The sequence below is a fragment of the Condylura cristata genome, unplaced genomic scaffold (assembly GCF_000260355.1).
Source record: "Condylura cristata isolate star-nosed mole 26May11 unplaced genomic scaffold, ConCri1.0 scaffold00023, whole genome shotgun sequence".
In the NCBI taxonomy this organism is placed as follows: Eukaryota; Metazoa; Chordata; class Mammalia; order Eulipotyphla; family Talpidae; genus Condylura; species Condylura cristata.
This window is the reverse complement of record NW_004567124.1, coordinates 17,730,452-17,754,979: the sequence shown is the minus strand read 5'-3', so window position 1 is coordinate 17,754,979 and position 24,528 is coordinate 17,730,452. Positions and strand designations below refer to the sequence as shown.

Genomic DNA, 24,528 nt, shown 5'->3' with positions numbered 1-24,528 from the left:
TTTTTCCCTTTGTTTGTAGTTGTTTTATAATCTTTCTTAGTATATGAATATTTTATTCATAACGTGAACTGTATGATAAAAAAGATGTTAATATAATAATATCAACCCAAACTATGCTCTATCTAGGGGAAAATAGCTAAGTCAAGTATTAGAACTATATGTTAGATTTATGGTCAGGAAGAAAATGTGTAATTCAGGGAATGGGCCAGGATAATAAGAAAGGCAATGTTGATAATTCTTGTTATTGTATGATCTTGATAATCTTTTTTCAATATATATTTTTGTTTCATAGTCACCAAGTTGTTCCTCCTCATATTTGTTTTTCCTTTTTTGAGATGTTATATCTTTCCAATGCATAATTAAATTTATGTTTGTGTGCATTTATTCTAGACAAACCTTTACATAACAGAGACTTAAGTGCAGAAAGACCTTTGAATGAACAGGTAGGTCAAAAGTAAAATTATAAATGCTATTTCACTTTCCCTTGTTACTCTTATTAAAAGTAATTGTGCTGTGACATTTTTACCATTTTGAATTGACAACATAAAAGAGTTTAATAGTAAGTTGACAAATTAGAATAGGAAATGTAATTTTGCTTATTTCTATGTCCTTACAGTTATAAAGATAGAATTTTGTGTAATATATAGAGCTGACTGTGTAATAACTCATTAAGCTCAACATCATATCCAATCTATCATAAGATTGCTTCACTTGCCAGAGATTTCTCTTTCACCAATATTATAGAAAGGAATTGATATTGTAAAGCCTGTATACTTTATCTTACTTAATCCTTACAATAATGTTTTGAGGTAGCTATAGTCTATGTTAAACAAGCTAAATCTAAAGACTGAAATCATTTAACTGCATATTTGGTAAGTAGTGGAACAATGATTTTAACCAGGTGTCTGTTTGCCTCACAGATTGCTGAAGCAGAAGTAGACAAGATTAAAAAAACATACACTCCAGGTAAAAAAGAAATTATACTGATGTTAAGTTAGATAAGGTAGGCTATGAGAATCATAACTAAATGTGTATGTTGGACTTGGGAATTTTTTTCCAGAAAACAAGCCAGGTGAAAGCAATTATTCCTTTGTTGATAACTTGAACCTATTAAAGGCAATAACAGAAAAGGAGCAGATTGAGAAAGAAAGACAATCTATAAGAAGCTCCTCATATGACAATAAATTGAACATGGAAGATGTTGATTCAACCAAGAATCGAAGACTGATTGATGATTATGATTCTACTAAGAGTGGCCTGGATCATAAATTTCAAGGTAAGGAAATAAGAGGGAAAATCTTGCTAATAATTTTTTCCTCATTTGGAGTTTCCCACTATGGGCTAAAAGAAATCTCTGTATTTTGAACATCTCTTATACATTCATAATCTGTTATTAATTAGGTCCAAAATTGAAGTAAAGTTCAAATTAGTAAATAATTTAAAATCTGTGAGGTCCCAGCTCCACAGACTCCCAGATTTTATTTTCTCTTTAAAGGTTTCTTTGCCTATATTTGAATATATATATATATATATATTGAATTCATTTTAACTTTCCATTCTATTCTCCCTGTTATTACAAATGAAATATCATAATCCTCAAATAATTTAATCAATAAAATACCCCCAAATATAAAATATCATTGCTTTCTTTTCAATATTCTCTTCCTACCTATATGATTTACCCCTAAATCATTCTAACCTTTCCATGGTTTCAGTTAGCCTCCAAAGCCTCATGTCTCAACATACCTGTCTACCCACGAAACATATTTTTTTAAGGTTTATTTATTTATGCACACAAGAACTGGGGTACAGGCCAGAGGTGCAAAGGTGAGAGGATTCACCAGAGAAAGAGTGGGGAGCAGAACAGGCAGATGCATTGAAATACATTGTGGAGGGGAACAGCAGGTGGGTCAGGAGAGGTCTGCTGTGCCATGTGGGTCAGCTCCCTGGCCAGATAGTGAACTTGTGCTACAGTGGCTAGCCTCATAGTGCTGTGCTTTAACCCATTGTGACACCTGGGAGGGACTGTACATACTACACATCTTCTCTTGGAAGTCTCAAAAGCAGTTTTGACTTCATACATCCAAGGTTAAACACATGATCTCTATTCACTTTATAAGCCAGCCCCTCTTACAGTGCTCTTTCTTATCCAGTTTTTCAAGTCTAATATTTAAGAATAAAATTATCTTTCTATTCTCAAATTCTTTTCCACCAATCTTAATCAATTTTACTTCCTATGGTTACTTTAATATTTTTTTTCTACCTCCAATTACCATCCTTTTCCAAGCTCCAATCATGTCTTGTTTGAACTACAGCAAGATCTTGTAATGAGTCTTACAGCTTTGCCTTTCTCCAGCTTATTTTTCATGTGGAATCCAGAGGGATCTTTTCAACACACAAATATGTCACTTTTTTGCACAAAACCTATAAATAGATTCTCTTTTCTCTTGGAATAAATGCCAAATCCTTCCCTAATCCTTCATGGTGCTTAGTGCAATTTGCAGTTTTATAATCCCAAATATGACAACTTATGATTCATGATATTCACATAAATGAAGCTGAGAACTCTACAAGAATAGAGACATTAAAGCCCCAATATTTGGATGCTAGTGAATTCATTGCGTGGCTTGATAAATAAATAGAGTACATAAAGGTTTAAATAATCTGATATCCATAGACATGGAGAAAGAGAATATTTTCCATTCCAAGAACTAGTGCTTAAAAGGCAGTACAAATTTTCTTACATTCTTTTATGTTGTTCCATGGCCCCAAGGAAGTCATGTCAATTATCTCTGCCAGAAAACAACTCCCAATTAAATCTGACTTTCCTCATCAGGAATAGCCTGAGTTTTCGGAAGTGTGTTATGCATGTATGGGACTGGGGAGATGGTTATATTTTGACATATTTCACATTGTATACTAAGGAAATTTTGAATTTTTTCTTAAATTCTACCTATTAACTTAAAATACTTAGACTAGCAATACACTACAAAATGGGCATAACTTACATGCAAAACAGATTAAACCATTTCTACTGATACACTAAATCACTTGATTTAATAGTCTAATGTTTGCTAAACTGTTTTTTTGGTTAAGCTGTACATGTAGACAGAGGCACCGATCTATTTCTGATACAAACACTAACTTGAGTAACTTACATTCAAATTAGTCAATATTTTATTACCATCCCAAATGAGTTGAAAAGTATTGAATACTAATCCTAATAGCTCTGGCTTTAGTCCTAGGCTCTAGGAGTCATTTTAGGTTCCCATAAGTTAGAGAAGTTTATGGGAGAGAATGATTTATAAGTGAATTATTCTTCTCTTACCCTTGAGATCCTGGAACCAGAAGTTTGGGACCACCAAAATAAGGAAAACCTTAGACTTAAATCCTAGAAAGGATAGTAAGGAAAACTGACTTCTGCAGTGTGCTACACAAGACAGTCACCCCTTTAGGAACCCCCAAACAAGTGTGTGCTATAGGGCCCATCCTTTCTTCTTTTCAGTGTTTTCTAGTTTGTGTGATTGTAAATTTCTCAAAGTTTCCTTTATGAAGAAATACTTTGGGGTTCCTGTATGCATTCACCAATGAATATTCATTGAGCAGTTACTGTGTGTCAATCTACCAACTAGGCAACAAACTTTGTGTAGGTAAGGACTTTGCCTAAACTATTTACACTCTATTCCAAGTACTGGCCCATATTAAGACTTTAATAAAAAATGTATTGAATAAATGAATCTCAGATTTGGAATTAGATGCTGATGATGCAAAACATAATGGGCCGATGATGACTCAGGATATGGCCCTTTCAGATCCATTTCAAATGTTGTAGCTGCTTTTAGAAGTTTTAAATGTAGAAGCCAGGTGTGCTTCCCTTTGAAGGTCTGTTTAGGAGGATGAAATACTCCAATGAGAGTAAAGAAGTCATTCTGAATAATTCTGTGCATTTTAGAGGAACCGGGCACTTAATGGAAGGTCAGGAACAATAACCTACAGGTTCAGCCATTAATCCCATCTAGCAAAGCTCTAGTAGAGTAGGCCCAGATCCCTGGCTCCATACAGCATGGCAACTTTCAACAAAATGGAGGAATTAGAGTCAGAATGATGAAGAAAATGTATTGGACAGTTATATAGCAGATAATTCAATAATTTAAAACACTTTCAAAATCTAGTGGACATCAATAAATATCCTGAGGGCTGTGAGCTTGGGAAGGAGGCGGTAGGGAAAGAACAAAGGGATATATGGAATGGTGGTGGGAAGAAAAAAATAAAATAGGAAAAAAATGCAGCAGTGCAGCAGAGGAGAGAGGCTATTTTTTCAGTGCTGTTAATGTTCTCCCTGTTGTGAAGTAAATGAACTGAAAACGGTCATCAGAGTTATTTTCCAGCTCTAGCAGGCAACCAATATCCTTCCTTTTCCAGATCCTGAGGGATAAGTGGGAAGGAAAATAAATTCTTCCACCTCTGCCTAGACCCGGCAGTTTCTGCTTCATCTATTCCCAAGAGTTCGACTAAAGCCACAAATGGAAAATTCAGAACTAAATGATAGTCAGTTTTTGCTCCTAAAGAAAAAAAATTAAAAGGATGATGAACCAGATTTTCAGTCAAGCAGAAGGGAAAGTGATTTTATAGGGGTCTTATTCAGGGTTTTTCTGCTTAGTAGTCATGCTGGTAACACAGAACTTGGAGAGTTCAAAGAAATCACAGGTTGGACAAAAGCTCAGCAAAAAAAAAAAAAAAAATGCACTGTCAGAAAACTTACAGTTCTCCATGTAATCACCCTGCTCATTTTCCTAAGATTATTTCTAAACAACAAGAAGATATTCTCCCTGTGGTTGTATTTATTTCCATCTTCCTAGAGTCTGGAAGAAAGGCCATGCAAAGAAACAAGGAAGAAATTCTCTGTTTGGATACTTAGAAACCATGGATGAAAGGGACAGAGTCAGAATCAGAATAGAAATATTAAGTTTTCCTTTCTTGGATAAATATGATCAGAATTATCAAGACAAAACTTGTTCAGGAATTCAGTGTCTACTTTCTCTAAAAGATAATTATACTTCCTTTATCTTAGTTATAAACCCATGCTCCATAACAATAATAGTATATTAATTTTCATAGAGTACTTTGTAATTTAAAAGTTGCTTTTTTATCTTATTTCATCTGACACTCATAATCCCATGGAATAGATCCTTTTACTCTCTTCCTCAACAGTCGCCCAAGAATGTGTAAATAGTAAGAGGCTTATAAATGGGGCTAAAAAGCTGATCTTTCCTATCTGCCTAGAGGTGACAGGGAAAGCTAAGTGCTTTGCCAACTTGCACATATTAATAAACTCCTCGATGTGGTATTGATTTCTGGAGTTCTCTCCTTAGACGCAGAGTACTTCCTTGCCACCAATACCACTGTTGTCTCACTTCCTGTCAGGATGGGCCCTTGCTTTAGTCTCCAGTAGTCCTGCCAAATGTATTCCCAGGAAAGCCAAGGAGACATTTGCAGGCTTCTCTGCAAGGATTTGCATATTATTTTGTGCAAAGCTGTTGTCACATTTAAAATTTTAAATTCCAGGCATATGTAATGAATTCACTATTTTATGGAGAGAGGGACTTGTCACATTAAGCTGCCTTACATAAAGGCTCTCTGTCACATGCTCAGTTAGAGATAAGTATTTATTACAGATAAATCATAAAATCTTCAGTATACACTCTCATGCTGGGTGTGAGGTAAAAGACAGGTAACCCCCACCCTCAGTCCAGTGGTTTATGGCAAAGAGGGCACTTGACACACCTACTCTTTGTATGGAAATGGAAATCAAATCATATAATCCACAGAAACTTATATGAAAATATAGCATACTATAAAAAGAAATGGCATAATAGTGTTTGTATTATTAAAGATAATACAAAATAGACCTTTTGTCTTCAGTTTACTCTTATAGTCACTTAAGAAACTTTCCATATTTCCTTTATTATTATTAACCTGAAGTTGAATTTTATTTCAAAGCAAGAGTTATGTGGACCAAGCACCAGCATAAATAAATTCTAAAATATATCTGACTCTACAAGAATAAGGACAGATTATTAATGTGTCCATGAAATAAATCTATGGTCACCATAATGTGAAATTATGATTGCCCTGTCTAGATGATCCAGATGGCCTTCATCAACTGGATGGAACCCCCCTAACTGCTGAAGACATTGTCCAGAAAATTGCTACCAGGATTTATGAGGAAAATGACAGAGGAGTATTTGACAAGATTGTTTCTAAACTGCTGAATCTTGGGCTAGTAAGTTGTATGCGTAAGAATAAATCAAATTCTTAGGACAGTTTGGAATATGCTAAGAACACAAACCAATTGATTCAAGTAGCATAATGTATCTACAGTGGACAAAATACTATTCTTTCCTCCTAAAAATTTATAGTCTACCAGGGTAACTAGATGAATACATACATTCCCGTAATGCAAATGGCATAAGAATCATAAGAGCAGTTCAGATGCCAGAGAGTGGTTATATTCATTGGGGCAGTAAGGAAAGCCTCAGAAGAGAAGGTATTTGAAGGGAGTTTAGAAAGATGGCTAGGATTTTATCAGCACAAGTAAAAGACACATGTCCAATGAGAAGATTATTGTATGAGCAAAGGTGTGTAATATTTGGAAAATTCTAAGCAACCTAATTTGACCCTGCCTCAGTTTGATTCCTCACACTTAATACAATCCTGGTAGATTTTAGTAAGGAGCTAATTTTGTGGGGTTTCAGAGATAACCTGACCATGACCTCAAGGGGAGGGCTAAACAGTTGTTAAGGTGTTTTTTAAAGTGAGTGCTCTAAGGGCTCCAAAGACTAGCCTGATGTGGACCATATCCCAAAGTGCTGGAAGTCACTCTCGTCAGCATGTGGCAGAGGAATAAACAACGGTTGTCCAGGGAGAGGGGACTGGAAGATTCTCTCATTTTCTGAAAGTATGTGTTCAATTAACCAAGTTGGTCTAGGCTTTTTATCACCCCTCCCCAAATGGAAATAATAATCATAATATGCTTTGAATCTTTATAATAGATCACAGAAAGCCAGGCACACACACTGGAAGATGAAGTAGCAGAGGTCTTACAAAAATTGATCTCAAAGGAAGCCAACAATTATGAGGAAGAACCCAATAAAACTACAAGCAGGACTGAAAGTCAGGTTGGAAAAATATCAGAGAAAGTGGTATGTATACATATGAATGTATATGCATGTTGTATATGCATGCATGTATATGTGCATGAATGTATGTGAACTTGTATATAATTAAGACTGTGTTAGGTGCCAAATATTAGAAGTAGATGACATTATTAGCCCACTTAAAACATATATTTGTGAAATACCAGTAAGGTAAAAAATATAAATGAATTCTTTGAAAAATATTTAAAGATACATGTTATATAGTAAAAGGTCACATTTTATACCCCAGAGTAAAGTAATATAAAATTATGTCACATGGTTATTTTGTATAACAAATATTTGCATAATCTCAGTAACCAAGAGCCAGATATTTTACAGCCATCTGGGTATCTAGCTGCTACTCGCAGTGGATATTATCATCTGTCCCAAAGTCCTAAAAAAAGAAACGTGGGTTTGATTTCACACTCGGTCACCCAGCTTTTATATTCCCGCATCCTAGTTCCCTGGTGTGCTGTCTGTTCTCTCCTGTGCTCTTCCATCTGCTCCTTCCTCTTTTCAGTGGCTCAGAGGTTCATCTTTTACTTGCCGAGTCACTCCTTCCTTCCCTTTGCTGGAATCTGTCCATCTTCATCTTTTCTTCAGCATCAACCAAGCTACTGAGATCTTAGTTCCCTCCTTGAACTCTCATTGAAGTTCTAGATGGATCTGATCATAGGGAGATATTAAACTCCTCACTTTTCCTTGGATTACCCAGACACCACGACTCCGCATTCTTTCCAACATCCTATCCATGCATGAGAAAAAAAGTCTACATACTTATGGAGCTGTTTTAGAGGAAACTAGAAAACAGAAATTGGGTTTGGATTTTTAAAAAGATTTTAAAAATTATTTATGCATACAAGAACTGTGCCGGAGGCATAGGTGGGGGGTGAAAATGGGGAGCAGAACAGAGGATCTAGTGAGATACAATGCTGAGGGGAGCAGTGGGCCAGACAGAAGTCTGCTGTGCCATGTGGGTCAGCTCCCATGCCAATTAGCTGGCCATAGCTTGATAGCACTGAAAGTTAACCCTTGTGCCACTAGGGAGACCTCATGGATATTTTTTTTTTTTTTTACTAAATAGCCAAAAATTCTCCTTTGCTTTTCACTTTCAGTGTCTGCCAGCTTTTATCTTTTAAAATATCTTTTGAGGCTATACCTAGTATCAAAAAAAACTTATAAATTTTTCAAAGACTCCTGACTTCCACTCAAGTTTCTTAGTCTGACTAGAAATGGACATAACTATTTTCATGATCATTTCCATTATGTGCTTTTTATTTGCCCATCTCTAAAATGCTTGATATTATTCACTCATGTTATCTAAATACATGAATGAAATGAAAATGAAAATTCTTTCAATCAATATTTATTGAGGTATCAACTATGCACCAAGAGCTGGGAATACAATATGCATTTTATCTATTTTTTATATTTTTAATGATTGATTTATTTATGCATACCAGAACTGGGATATAGGCCAGAGGTGTGGGGGTGGGTGAGTGAAAGGATTCACCAGAATCAGAGTGGGGAGCAGAACAGGCAGATTGACTGAAATACACTGCTGAGGGGAGCAGCAGGCATGGCAGAAGAGGTCTGCTGTGCCATATGGGTCAGCTCCCTGGCTGGTGATCAAACTTGTGCTGCAGTGGCTGCGGATAGCTTCTTAGTGCCGTGCTCTAACCCATTGAACTCCCAAGGAGGGCACAGTGCTCATTTTAAAAGACATAATCCCTGCTCTCATAAAGCTTAAGGTCTAATGGAAAAGGTAGGTTGTCTTCAAATAGTCATATATTTTAATTACAACTGCATTAAGTGCTCTGAAGAAAGACATGTGGTGCTATGAAAGCTCACAAACAAGGAAACTGTCTTGGGCTTAGTTCAGGGTAGGCTTTTCTGAGGAAGTGAAATGAGCCAAAGACAGAAGACTGAACAGGAGTTAACTTGTGAGCATGAGAGGCAGCATGTAGAGAAGGAGGTGTGGATTATGCAAGCAAATGAAATAAGCAGTGTGGCTGGCACATAAAGCAATGAGAAATGAGACTGGGGAGGTGAACCCAGGGCAGACAAAGCAGGGGCTCATCAGCCATATTTGGAGTCTGATCTTTATTTTAGAGCAGTGGAAAAACACAGGATTTTAAACAAAGGAGTTATATGATCAGCTTTAATAAGGTAACTGACTATAGTGTGGAAAATACAGTTTGGGGAATATATTGAGGGTACATGGTATACTGGTTTGACAAAATGAAGTGAAAAATGAAGGCAACTTGGACTACAGTGGGGCAGTAAAGAAAGAAAGGGGAGGTCTGCACCTCCCCTGTCTCACCTGCTGCTCCCCTCAGCAGTTATTTCAGTACATCTGCCTGTTCTGCTCCCCACTCTGACTCTGGTGAATTCTCTAACCAGCCCCCACTAGCCTATACCCCAGTTCTGTATGCATAAATAAAATAAAAAAACAAATCTTAAAAATAAAAGAAATGTACAAATATGGAATAAATTTGAAAAGTAAGGGCCAGGAAGACTGCTGATGGATTGGATGGGGGGGTGAAAGGGGTGAGGAAATGAAGAAGATGCAAGAAAGGCTTGTTGATTTCAGTCTAGCCCAATAAGTGGATAATATATCATTAACTAAGATCAGGAACATTAAATAGATCTGGGAGAGGTTTTTTGTTTTTGTTTTTTTGTGCATCCTGCAAACAACCCCTAAATTATCACCCAGAAATCTTGACATGTGATAGCTCTGACCATCCCAGTGACTACTTGCCCACATGCCTAAAAAAGGGTTTGACCTGGGAGGATCTTGTGAAAGAAGAGGTATTCCTGCACTTCCCATTCTAGAGCACCACAGATTTAAGATTCAAGCTGGAGAGTCATTATTCTAACAAAATGTTTACTTTTTCATCGATTCCCCTGTCTTTCCTCTCGCCCGCAGACTCCAATGGCAGCAATTCAAGATGGTTTTACGAATAGAGAAAATGATGAAACAGTATCTAATACTGTGACCTTGACAAATGGCTTAGAAAGGAGAACTAAAACCTACAATGAAGACAATTTTGAGGAACTCCAATATTTCCCAAATTTCTATGCACTACTGAAAAGTATTGATTCAGGTAAACACTGTGCTTTCTGACCATGTGAAGCAGAAACAGTAATTCCAGGAAATGTGTGGGTGGGGTTTTTTTCTTCCTGTTTTCAGTTTTCAAACACAGTCCTCAATGACATATATCATGGCATCAGGGAAAATAGCTCACATTGATTTGTTCAAAAGAAGCGGAAATATTTAGGAAAGGATAATGAGGAAGGGTGGAGTTTCTAGATAATTTAATTTTTTGCTAACAGTGGGTTTATTTATTTGTTCAACAAACAGTTATTTAACATAACTGTTTGGAACAAACCTTGCACAAATGTGGAAATGAATCAGACAATGCCCCAGACCTGACCCAGTTCAGCCTCAACTCTTACTGCAAGTATCTAAGGCTTTATTCGTCTTTCTCTGTAACTGGGAACAGTGTGGAATATATTTATCATTTTTGTGGAACATAATTTATCATTTTCAAACAATTCTGAATTTTTAGACATTTTCAACTTCAGTCTTCAACTGAGTTAAGATGAATTAAATGTTGAACTAGAGGAAGATGGAAGCCAAAACACATTTAGACAATGATTTGCTTTTTGAAAACAAAGTGATTATGTCTAGCTCTTTTTAATAAGTTAACTCAAGATTTCAGTTCATTTTTTTAAGATTAAAAAAAATTTTGAAGATTTATTTATTTTTGCATACAAGAACTGAGGTATAGGCCAGAGGTGCAGGGGTGAGAGGATTCACCAGAGACAGAGTGGGAAACAGAACAGGCAGATCTACTGAAATACACTGCTGAGGGGAGCAGCGGCAGGACAGGAGAGGTCTGCTGCGCCATGTGGGTCAGCTCCCTAGCTGGGGACTGAACTGGTGCTGTAGGGGCTGCAGATGGCTTCCTAGTGCTGCAAGATGAGCCCTTGCTCCAGCAGGGAGGACCCTCATGTTTATTTTTGGTTGACTTTTCAAGATGATAATCATAGGTAAATTTTGTGTTGTGGTGGTCATTATTCAGATAGATGTCTTGTGACTCCTCCTTATTCCAAGATTAACACCCAGACTTAATTTGTAATAAACATTTCTGTGAGTATAAAGTATTTCCCCGAAACCTGACTCTAGCATGAGCTTTCATTTCTGGACAAGATCCTTTGTCTTTTCATTCCAGGCACTGGCCAGATGATACTGGCCTCTGTGCTGCTGGTTGGAAGGCTTGTTTATCTGAGGATTTAGAGTCATCTTGTCCCTTTAGTTGACAGATGCCCAGCTCAGAACCTGTGACATCCTGGTGAATCACTCATCAGTGAACAGTATCAACATGATACAAAACATATACATTTCATGACCTTGAGCAAATATGACAGATAAAATTATTATTTTCCAGTCCTTTTCTAGGATATCCCCTATTATCTCTTCTCCTCCTCTCTCCCAATCTTGAGAGTGGTATTTTTAAGATCCCACTGCTGCCACCAAGGTGGTCCACCATGACAGCCTGAGTTTAATCCCTGCTAGGGAGCTAAGCAGACCTCTTCTGTCTTGTCCACTGCTCCCCTCAGCAGTGTATTTCAGTGGATCCACCTGTTCTGCTCCCCACTCTGCCTCTGGTGAAGCATCTCACCTTTCCCTCTCCCCCCACTTTGGCCTACAATCCAGTTCTTGTATGTATAAGTAAATAAATTAATAAATAAAACATTTTTTTAAAGATTCCACTATATAGAATATTGGATGTTTTTATCTTTAGGTTTCTTTCATCTCATTCTTTGCCAATATTTTTACAGAACTTTAATTTAATTTTAATTTTAATTTAATCACTTACAGTGAAGTCTCTGATAGTTTCCATGTTTCTTACCCGAGGTATGAAACAACAGAAATAATGAAGCAAGTACAAAATCAAAATAGCCCTGATTGGGTTGTAGAATGCAGTGAGTGTGAACACCAACAATAAGCTTGCTCACTCCATAGACCTCAGTCTTGCTTTTATAACAGTCAGTTTTGGAGCCGAACAGGCATTTGGCCCAGATCCTGCCTTCCACTGTTCCCAGGCAGCAGAAGAAAAATTCCAAAGCCCCATCAAGAAGAAATGTAGACTGATTGTTATTGCCTACCAACTCTGTGGGGAGGATGAAAGGCTAGAAGTATTTAGAGAATATCTTCATGGCAACTCAAATGGGTTTTCCTTTATCATCATCATTTTTCTTTTCCTCAAAAATGGAAATAGATATTTTTCTGATTTTAGAGTTCATGCATCTATTGAATTATTAAGGCATCATCAGCCTTTTTCAATCAAGAATGAAGAATTCCAAAACAACTATTATTTAGAGGGAATAGGAGTTGAAGGAAGAGAATATTGTCTTTACTATTTACTTCTGTATCATTGAAACCTTTTCATTATGCACATATTTTCCCCAAATGAATTAGAGCTTAGGACTCAATATATATTACTATTTAAAAAAACATATTAAAAAATAAAGGCAGATGTGTGTTCTGATTTCCAAGTATCAAGCTTGATTAATGAGAACAGCTCTCCTACCTTCAAAAATGTACAGTAGAGAGGTATTTGGATTACCAATCTTCTAACTTTCCTTTTAACTTCCTATTACCTCAGGTTGCAAACTTTCTCTTTATCATTTATCCTATTAATAAAATATATTAGCTTTAAGTATATCTTATTGCATAAGTTGTTATTTCCCATTTCTAAAAAAGTCATCGTATCTATACACTGTTTGGCATTCCCAGTTAAGTCTTAGGTTTTTTGAAAATTGAAAGAAATAGTGCAGTATGATGTTGCACTTCATAAGTTCATTACAAAAATATTTATTTTATTTATTTAAGCATCCAAGAACTGGGGTACAGGTCAGAAGTACAGAGGGGTAATAGGATTCACCAGAGACACAGTGGGGAACAGAACAGATGGATAGAGTGAAATATACTGCTGAGGGGAGCAGTGGGCTGGAGACCAAACTCATGTTGCAATGGCTGCAGATAGCTTCATACTGCTGCACTTTAACTCCTGTGTCACCAGGGAAGCCCTGACTAATAGTTTTTAAATTTTGTCCTTACATATAGAAAAAGAGGCAAAAGAGAAAGAAACACTGATTACTATAATGAAAACGCTGATTGACTTTGTGAAGATGATGGTCAAGTATGGCACAATATCTCCAGAAGAAGGTGTTTCCTACCTTGGTGAGAGTTTTGTTTTGTTTTTATTGAGGTCATTTTCATTGTCCAAAGCGAATTAGGGATTGAAAATAATTAACTCGCTAATAATGATAATTTATGCCAAAATAGCCCAAAACATCTGAGCAACCAGAATGCCCAGCTTGATAATACACAAATAAAACTAACCTGAAGTTTTCAATTCTTTATCTTTATAAATATAGCTCAAGCACAAATATTTCATATTTATTTATGTCTTGTCTTATTACTTTCTCGAATCATCTCCATGAAAATGAGTAAATTACTTTTTTTTCCAATTAACTCTGGATGATCAAAACAAAATGAGTTTTGACGTTAACTACAGAGGCCTGCATGGTCTGAAGGACAGAGCGTGGGTCCCGGCCTCAGAAGTTCTGCTTCCTGGTCCCAGTTCTCATGCTGAAGGAAGCCCTGCTCAATAAATACTGAAGGGTTATGTTATCTATAATAAGGCCAATAGACTACTTTTTGTAGCCTATTTTTGTAAAACACACAAGCTAAGAATGGCTTTTACATGTATAAATGGTTAAACATATTTTTTTACATATTTTTTAAACATATTTTTTAAAAGACTAGTATTTTGTTTTGTTTTAGTTCATTTATTTATTTTTTGCTTAGAAGAGCTGGGGTGTAGGCCTGAGGTGAGGGTGAGAGGATTCACCAGAGACAGTGGGGAGCAGAACATGTGATCTACTGAAATACACTGCTGAGTTGAGCAGCAGACACGACAGGAGAGACAGAAGGCGAAACATGTCAGAGAGGTCTGCTGCCCCATATGTAGGCAAGCTTCCTGGCAGCAGATCAAATTCATGCAGTAAGGTGATAGTGCTGAGAGTTAACCCCCAAGCCACCATGGAGGCCCCCAAGACTAGTATTTTGTAACATGAGAAAACTATAAAATTCAAGTTTCAGTGTCCATAGATGAAGTCTCACTGGAACACAGCCATGCTCATATATTTTAGTGTTGTCTAGAGTTGCTTTTGTGTTAAAATAGTAGAGTTGAGTAGTAATTGCTACAGAGACCATCTGGCCTACAAAGTCAAAAATATTTACCATCTGGCCTTTTCCAGAAAATATTTGCCAACCCCTGATTCCTTGAATATTCTATATAAGTTTGGACATTCTTTGATTCTAGGTGTAGCTTATTTTTGAAAAAGAAGTCTTGTTTTCCTGCTTGGTTTACTTAATCAACAAACACCATTTATCCCTGATAAGCTTTGGGCAAGATGACCTCACAGATCTTTGGTAATGGAGGGAAAATTAAAAGAATAAATCTCATAGGGCAAAATAATCCTGAATTATTCTGTATAAACTCCATTTTTCTTACATGAATACAATTATACTGTTTTTATTTTCTGATTATAAGAGAGCATTTTTTAAACATTTTTTAAAGATTTACCTTTTTTAAAATTTACTAATGCATACAAAAACTGGGTGTAGGTCAGAGATGTGGGCAGTGAAACATTTCACCAGAGACAGAAGAGAACAGGTGATCTACTGAAATACACTGCTGAGGGAAGCAGCAGGTGAGACACCAGAGGTCTGCTGCACCATATGGGTCAGCTCCCTGGCCAGGGATGGAACTCAGGCCAAACTCAGGCCACAGTAGCTGGCAATAGCTTGATAGAGCTGAGATTTTAACCCTGTGTTACTAGGCAGGTCACTATAAAGTAACATTTAAAAAAAAAATCAGTCAACGTAAAAAGTTGTTTAAAGGAAGTGAAAAATTACCCATAATACCAGTACTTAGGCAATATTCTGGTTTATATCTTTCTGGATGTTTTTCTGTGTGTGTATGTGTGTGCGCTGGGCATTTGTACAGACATAGTATGTCTTAAGTAACAAAAACTGGTTTCATAATATACACAGTATTTTGTGACTTTTACTCACTTAAAAATAGATGAAAGTCATTGTCCCAAATCAGTCATTGTTTTATATCAATACCCTCTACTCAAAAACTCTAGATTTAAGTCATTTATCCTGTGGAAATAAATTGGAAATACCAAAAGTCTTATGTGCAAGATAGACATCTCCATTACTATTTATATCTGCGCTGTCCGATTTATATCTGTGGCCACGTACACATGTTATTATTTAAATTTAAAAGATTAGAATTGAACAAAACTTAAAGTATAATTTATCCGTCTCAATAGATACATTGCAAATGGACAATCACCACATTTACCTGGTGGTTACCATATGGAACTGCATAGAAATGAGTATTTCCCTCATTGCAGAAAGTTCTACTGGACAGTCTAGTTTATAGGAACAAAACAGTAGCAATAACCTAGATTCTCCATAATAGAAAACTATCTAAATAAATTACCTATTTATTCTTATGATGAATTATTTAAAGGTTATTTTTAAATATTTGTGTTTTTAATTAAATGTATACCTACATACACTATATATGTTATTTTTTTGTTGTTTATAAAGACTAATGATGGGAGGAATATTCATGATATACTGTTGAATGCCTAGAGTTGTTTAGAGGATGACCTCAATTTTGGTGTTAAAAATGGATATATCTATATAAAGAAAGTTGGGAGGAAATATACTGAACATCATCTGGACATGTGCTATTTTTATCTGTATCCTTTTCTGTTCTCTTTATTTTCTCCTCTATGTATGAATGAGAAAACAACAAGTAGGTTAACTATTTCTTAAAGAATTTTTCTTGTTTTTGACTTCTGCTGCCATGGGGCAATCACACTCGGACTCCTGAAGACTCAGGGGCAGTAGAGGTAGAGGAGAGAGGGTTGACTAGCCTCTTCTCCTTCCTTCTCAGAGAGTGACAAGAAGTAACCAGTCCCCTACCTTTCTGTTCTTCTCCCAGCTGTGTGCAGAGACTATAAAGTTTGCTGCCATGGGTGCTATTTCAAAGAAAATAGAATGCTTCTCATGACAGAATATATTGATATTCTTTGCAAATAAGGAATGAGGTACAGTGAAAGGGAAGTTTACTTGGGGAGAAATAATACAAAGCAATAATGGAAACTCTTTAGGCTAATTACAAAGAAATGCTTGTTTGTAAATAGCATAGAAAGTCCTGCCCTTTTATTGAAATGAATATGTGGCTAGTTGAATATTGAATAAAGACAGTGTGGATTCCAGTTCACTGTCTACGCTGACTTGTCACAGCCTAAACTCCTGTCTAGTAACAACTACATGATGTAACTCCAAAGAGCAAAATTAAAACAAAGACATGGAAACAGACTTCAAAGTGATATGAGTAGGGAAAAGTATCACCGTTAAAACAATCTAACATAAAGGAGGTAAGCTAATGCTATGTTGCTACATTGCACACCTTAAACTGATAGAATGTTTTATCTCAATAAAAAATGTTTTTAAAAGATTAACAGCAGTACTGATTACACATGAATTTAGCTAGAGCTCATGTCGACAGAAATACAGCTGTTTGGCTTAAGTGAAAAGTATTTGCTCCTATAAATCAAAAGGCCAGGGCTGAGAGTAGTGAGGCTTCAAGTTGTCTAGTCCACTGATAGGATGAGGAATTTCTCTCTTCCTAGCTCATAGCTCTGATTTTTTGCACATTGATTCATTCCAGACAGGCCTGTAACAAGATGATTGGGATGGCCCAACTACACATTCTCACTGTATAGCAATCCTAGCAGTAAAAGAGCCTCTTTGTCCCAGGGTTCCCAGGCTGGCCTGACTGGAGAATATGATCCTCCCTAAATCAATAATGATAGCCCATTGCTGCCGGGCTTGGGTTTTATTTTTTTTTTTTTTTTTTTTTTAAAGGTTTATTTATTTATGCATACAGGCCAGAGGTACAGGTGAGAGGCTTTACCAGAGACAGAGGAGCAGAACAGGCAGATTAGCTAAAATACATTGTTGAGGGGAGCAGCGGGCGGGTCAGGAGAGGTCTGCTGTGCCATGTGGGTCACCTCCCTGGCCAGGGACCAAACTCATGCTGCAGTGGCTGTGGCCAACTTATCAGTGCTGGACTTTAACCCATTGTGCCACCAGGGAGGGCCCAGGCCTGAGTTTTTAAGCTACCAATAGGGCCAGGTATGCTGCGGATGTGTTGAGTGAGGATCTCCAAAGGAAAATCAGAGCGTAGTGAGTTCCTAAAAGTGTTGAGTACATCAGACCACATCATAGGCCCCAACCCTGCATACGTCCTAGCAGTGGCTACAGAGATGTGCAAGGTACTTGTGCAATTAACTAAGTAGGATGGTGGACACGAAATCTCAAATAGAATAGCTGTTCATCCTGAGTGTTTATGACTTACAGAAATAAAATCCATGTCAAAGATTCTTGCTCACAGAGTTCATATGGTGGAATTATTATTGGGGTACTTCTGGTAAGATTTAAACAATTTTAGTAAAACTGATATCATCTTGCAGGAAACAATGTTATATTTCTTCCTTTCTTCTTTCCAGAAAACTTGGATGAAACAATTGCTCTTCAGACCAAGAACAAGCTAGAAAAAAATGTTACTGACAATAAAAGCAAGCTTTTCCCAGGTATTTTTTGTCCTAGCTCTTAGCATAATAACCCTGTTGAGTGGTAAATAGTGAAGTTTAATAAACACTGATACAGAATTGCAGATTTCAAAAGGTTTTAGTTTGAGTTCTAACCATAGAATAAGCCGGTATAATCTTGGCTAATTTTGTGGCACGGAAAATTTGATTCCAAGAAGCATTGAAAAGAAATATGGGTCTTTACAAAAGTTTCTTGGGGAAGAAAGGGCTACATCACAAAACTGAGTAATCCTTAAGTTCTCCAGGTATCTTTTTTAGGGTTTATTTATGCATACAAGAACTGGGGTGTAGGCCAGAGATGCAGAGGGATGAGAGGATTCACCAGAGACAGAGTGGGGGGCAGAACAGGCAGAGTGACTGAATATACTGCTGAGGGGAGCAGCAGGCAGACAGGAGAGATCTGCCACGCCATGTGGTCACCTCCCTGGCAGAGAATCAAACTCTTGCTGCTGTGGCTGTGGCTCATTCATAGTACTGCACTTTAACCCATTGTACCACCAAGGAGGGCCTCTCCAGGTATCTTTTTCTCACCCTAGATCACTGCTTTCCAGAGTCCTGTCCTAGTCATCTGTCCACTCTCTACTGTCCCTTCACTTGTTCTCTCTTTATAGGTCTCCTCTCCCTGGGGTGGTTGTACCCTGATACAGTATGATACAGGATTGCTCCCTTCTCTCAGTCTGTTTTTCCATCTCCACCTACACCCTACCTATCACAGCAAATACCACATCTTGAGCTTTGCCAAGGAGCCTCCCCTGGGGATGGTGGCGGGGGGGGAGGAAAGAGCAAAAGGAAAGATCATAAATTCTTATAACTTCATTTTGTGTACCTACTGCAGAAATTATGTTCTGATATTTGGCAGCATAATATATATCCTTTAAAAAATGATGTTTTCATGCAGTTTTTAATAACTGGAAACACCTCAATAACTCAGAAACACCCTTCCCTAATGATGTTAATCACTAAAATCAGGAACAAAATTATACTGCTACTATAAAATAAAATTAGACATATATATACGATGATACTACAGTGGGTATTTTGCATAATGAAACAAACTGGTTTCCTTTTTCTTTCCTATTTTTTATAGTAATAAACCTTTTATTGAAGGGGGGATAATCTTGTCTGATGGAAATTTCTTACTTTATTGACCACAGGAATGTACTACAGTTGTGATGAAGGGGTTGCCACTTTGAGATTTATAATGCTTTAATTCAGTATAGGTTTGCTAGAAGGAAATTTAGCTATTTTAAAACCAGAAGTAAGCATTACCCATTCATTCTTGACAAGGATCCAGTTCTATTCTTGGCATTGGGGAGCTGGAGGTAAGGGAGTATGGAGAGGCAGAGACGTCCTGCCATAATCCTAAAGGTCTTAGGTGCTACACTGATCAGTAGACTGTTCTTCAAAAAAACAACACTGAGGAGAGATTGGACAAATGCAGGGTTATTTTATTGAGAATCAAGATTCAAATTAACTTTGGGACCTACATACCCCACTTGATTGCTTATATTGACTGAAATAAAGAAATAATCTATGCTGTAGACATTTTATGGTAGAAAGGAAAGGAAAGCAGATCTAGCAAACTAGAGGGCTGGCACAACTCTTCTGCTAACTAGGTGAATGATTTAAGGTACATCCTTTTTCTCTCTGGGGCTTGGTTTCTTGTTCTGTGAAACAGAGAATGAATTGGATTTGATAACCACTAATATCCTTTTCTGTTTAAAAAAGTGATCTGACCTCCAACTATAGTGTCTCAATAAAATTTAATGTATGTTTGGAATTACATGAAATAGAGTTATAACAGTGCTCCATCTGACTACAGCACCTTCAGAGAAGAGCCATGAAGAAACAGACAGTACCAAGGAAGAAGCAGCGAAGATGGAAAAGGAATATGGAACCGTGAAGGATTCCACAAAGGTTGATAGTTCCCATTCAAGAGCAAAGACAGATGAGCCAAAAGGTATGGAACGGATAGCTGGTGGCTGGCAATGAAATTAAAGAAGCAAAGACTTTTACCACACCTGGAAGGATGATCCAAATGGCTAGTCCTCAGAAGCTGAGCAATTAGCACCATCTTTATAGATAAGATTGAGCACATGGTGCCATTATTCCAATAGTAATTGTATCTAACAATCTTAAGTCCCCTGGGATAGCAAATTGGTTTCATCTTTTATTGCTCTTTAGTGTACAGTGGGCTTTTATGGTTGGGGAAGAATACTTATAACCACTTACGTAGTTTAATACTCCATTGATGACCTTATAAATTACTCAATATTTCTTTAAAATAATTGACAATCCTCTAAATAATCATACTAATTACTCAAAAAGTTCACTTTCTTTTAAATATTTTTTATTTATGTATACAAGAACTGGGGTGTAGGCCAAAGGTGTGGGGGTTGAGAGGATTCACCAGAGACAGACTGGGGAGCAGAACAGGCAGCTCTTTTGCTAACTAGGTGACTGATTTAAAGTACATCCTTAAATCACAGCTGAGGGGAAATACATAGTTTAGGGGAGCAGTGGGCATGTTAGGAGAGGTCTGCTATGCTATGTGGGTCACCTCCCTGGTCAGGGATGCAACTCGTGTTGCAGTGACTGCAGATAGCTTCATAGGATTGCACTTTAACCTCTTGCACCACCAGGGAGGCCCCCACCATGCTATTTTCGATAGACCTTTATCCACTCACATTCCCACTGAGAGTGTGGAAGAGTCCCAGTTTCTCCATATCCTCGCCAATATATTTATTTTATTACTTTTTATTATGATAGCTATCCTATAATAATGGATATGCAGTAGATAATGAAAAGTAAACTTAAACTAGAGCTAGTCAAGAAAAGAGTTGTCCTATGGCCTGAGATAGAGCCAGGAACCCAGTGAAAGCCTCACAGTTCATGCCAGCCGAAACCTTACATATCAGTTGTCGCTTCTGGGAGCAACCCCATGCCCGTAATGATAGTATTTCCCCAGCACACAGCAGGCCATTCTAGAGAAGCAACTGCCCAGCAGTTAAAATAATATATCATTATGCAAATATCCCTACAAATAGGTGCTCACAGACCCTTTTGCTTGTCTTGGAACAATATTATGTAAAAAGGAAATACGAAAGCATTGATCTTGATCAGTGCTATTGCCTATGTAAGATGTATTTGGAGACTAATGATGAAGTTAGATTTCTTTTCTTACAGGATTTGTCTTAAGATAATCGTGGGTAGAAAGGAGAGTAAAACTCTATCCATTTAGTGTCACTCCTGAAACATTAGGGAGAGGTCAGATTTGGGATTAAAGTTAGCCCTCACCTCCCTTATTTACATATTTAACTTCCTCTTGCAACCACTGACTGCATTGTATGATACAAAGAAAATCGACTCAAATACAGTTTAGAAAACATCAAATTAAACTTAAGCCAAGAGTCAATATTTCTTGGAAAAAATCAACCCCCCAAAAGACTTACTATGACATACAACTTTGTAATCTCGATTGCCTTGTTTGCACTGTTTCAAAAGTTATTTTGTTTCTCTGTTATAAAACCCAGAAAGAAAATAAATATTGTGTTAGGCAGAAAAATAAAAACATCATGTAGGTAAAAGCAGGGTTGACTGGGTTTCCTGAGACATTTATTCACAAATATTTATTCCAGTGTCATGTTGGTATTGTACTCAGGAAGTAGAGACAGAAGGAATTTAAAAGCCAGAGCCTGCCTCTGAGGATCCAGCAGACTTTGAAGTGACCTGAGAATAGTTCTCAACCCACATGTAGGAAAACACACAAGCCACATATGAACATGCTTATCTCTCTTATAGATGTGTCAGGAGTGTGTAGAAATGCTCCCTTCAGGAGGAGAAGTTGGAGTACTGTACAGGCAGAGCAAAGGGATGAGGTAATGGTCCAGCTATTTCCAACTTAAGGAAATAATTATAAACAGAACATGTTGGCAGGAATATCTGTAGGGAGCCTGTTTTGGTCTTGCAATGTGAGATAATGTGATAGCTACAGTAAATATATGTTAACCAAGCCAAGCATACACTAGGTCCTATGAAGAATATAAATAGGAATGCCACTAATAATAACAATAATAATAATTATAATAAATACCCTACATTTCTATCACTCTTCAACTTACAAAGCAGGTTTACATACATTGCATTTCAGGGTTATTGTAAAAGAAGTCAATTTAGTTACAAGTGATGAAAATGACATGCTCACGATTGAATGTATTTTAGTTAGACATACTTGCTTCTTACAGGGACGCACATTAATAATAATATTTTAGGGCCTCTCTGGTGGTGCAAAGGTTAAGTCATAGCACTATGAAGTTATTGGCAGCTACTGCAACATGAGCTCCATTCCCCCACCAGGGAGCTGACCCACAAGGTGCAGCAGATGACAGGAGAGACCTCTCCTGTCTCACCCACTGCTCCCCTTAGCAGTGTATTTCAGTACATCTGCCTGTTCTGCTCCCCACTCTGTCTCTGGTGAATTCTCTCAGTCCTTGCACCTCTGGCCACAGCTCTTGTATGTATAAATAAATAAAACAAATCTTTTTTTTTTTAAAAAAAGGAATACTATTTTAAAAGATTAATTTCCAACTGGTACAGTTATTTGAATGACTTGATAATTATTCTTGTATTTATGGATATGCAAATGAACTTCAATTTATTCTAATTTCAACCATCTCTATAAAGTAGCTTAATTTTTTAAGTAAAACGCTCTCCAGAAACCAACGTAAAATACTTTAAAACTTTATTCCATTACCTAAGAGTGACTCTTTTTGCCAATTAGATATTTACTCATTCATTTCTGCTCAATGAGTCATTAAAAATCTTTTTTTAAAACTCATCCAAGTGATGGGAAAAACATTATAATATCCACAATCCCATTCCAGTGCTATCATTTGTTAAATTAAAGTCCAGATAATTGAATTCAGTTAAGAGGTGATCTTAAGATACCTTTCACCTAAACATCTTATCATATTCACATCTTTACAGAAGCCAAAAAAGAGAAGGTTACCTATGTAGTTAATTAATTGACAATAAATGGCCTAATTCATGTGGATGCTTGTATTTGCAAAGCAGCATAACAAGATAAAATTCATGCCTTTTTTCAAGCTCCACTGCATTCTGCTCAAAATATCCAAAATTAGTAAGTCCATTTTTCTCCCCTGTGAATCAGGAAATATGCCAGGAGCTAAGTGCAGGCCTGGGAGACATACCATCAACACAGCTTTTCCAAGGCCAGCAAAGGAGACTTTCTTTCCATATCTAGAAACCATGAATCTTCTTTTTTCTTTTTCCCTCCCTTCTTTTTTTAGAGTTTACCCCTTAATTTACAATAACTAACCAAAGCTCAGAAGATGAAGTGACACACCCAAGATCTCACAGCCAAAGAGTGTCAGAGCTGGACCTTGAACTTACACCTTGACTCCCAAGGAATGTTGGTCCCAATGTTCTATGCTGCATCTTACTTATAGGCTTGTAAAATGTCATGATTGTGCAGAAATTCTTGAATAGAATTGCTCTGGGCCCCGTGTTGTCTCCCACGATACCTTAGCAGTTGCTCTGATTTCTGCAGTTCAACACTATAATCATGTAATCTTTACTGAACAGAATATTATAAACACTCTTTTTGAAAGCATATATTTTTAATATATCCAGTATTTGCTTAATTAACTATATTGCTTGCTACAGCATAGTGTATCAAGGTCAGGGCGAGCTCACATATAAAAAAAAGACATTTCTTTTACAGGGCTAAAAAGCAGAATAGCCAAAAAAGTAGGGCTGCATCTTGACTCTGACCCTTTTCCCATCTGCTGCAGCATATGTTTTAAGGCTTGTGCCATATTACCTCAACCATGAGCTATTTTTTTCCACAGGAAGCTGAAACAAATCTGAAAAAAATAGCCCAATTTTCCAAAGAGGACTCTCCTGGGTTTTCAGTGCAAACTGTGTAAATAAAAGATTTGTTTTGCAGCTCCTGAGAAGAGAAAATGTCAATAGGAACAAGCTGCTTCCCTCCAATGACAGAGGAACACCTGATTTTGCCCCCCCTCACTACCAGTGTTCCAGTAAATTCTGGAGGCCCCAATACCAGTGGCTGTGATTCCCAAACGTTGCTAAACATGGGAATCAGCTCAGGAGCATTAAAGAAACATGATACTTGATTTCTACCTCCAGATATTCTGGTTTGTTTTATTTTTTCTTAAGATTTATTTATTATTAAGGTATACATTAATGGTGGTATAGGTCAGAGGTGCTGGGGGTGAGAGAATTCACCAGAGACAGAGTGGGGAGCAGAACAGGCAGAACTGCTGACGGAGCAAGGATCTAAAGGAAAGTGCTAGGCCATTTGGGTCAGCTCCCTAGAAGAGTTGGAATCAAGCTGCAGTGTGACCAGAGCTTAAATATTGCTGAGACTTTAATCCCTATGCTATCAGAACTTTTATTATTATCATTATTATTTTTAAAGATTATTTGTGCATACAGAACTGGGGTACAGGCCAGAGGCTCAGGGGCAGCGAGAGGCTTCACCAGAGACAGAGTGGGGAGCAGAACAGGCAGA

At 37.2% G+C, this 24,528-nt stretch overlaps 1 protein-coding gene across 2 annotated transcripts in view; it reads left to right on the top strand.

Moving 5' to 3' along the window:
* Positions 1 to 24,528, top strand: part of SCG3 (secretogranin III) — a 34,260-nt gene that overhangs the window by 634 nt on the left and 9,098 nt on the right. Inside the window, exons 2-11 of one of the 2 annotated variants that reach the window (XM_012728662.1) lie at positions 391 to 443; positions 921 to 966; positions 1,061 to 1,276; positions 6,141 to 6,283; positions 7,053 to 7,202; positions 10,126 to 10,303; positions 13,333 to 13,449; positions 17,871 to 17,954; positions 19,795 to 19,932; positions 23,941 to 24,096. In XM_012728662.1, coding sequence (XP_012584116.1) covers positions 391 to 443; positions 921 to 966; positions 1,061 to 1,276; positions 6,141 to 6,283; positions 7,053 to 7,202; positions 10,126 to 10,303; positions 13,333 to 13,449; positions 17,871 to 17,954; positions 19,795 to 19,932; positions 23,941 to 23,966 — 1,151 coding nt within the window. In that variant the 3' untranslated portion in view covers positions 23,967 to 24,096. Of the gene's footprint in view, positions 1 to 390; positions 444 to 920; positions 967 to 1,060; positions 1,277 to 6,140; positions 6,284 to 7,052; positions 7,203 to 10,125; positions 10,304 to 13,332; positions 13,450 to 17,870; positions 17,955 to 19,794; positions 19,933 to 23,940; positions 24,097 to 24,528 lie in introns of those variants that run through there. The other variant, XM_012728661.1, reaches the window with a different exon arrangement.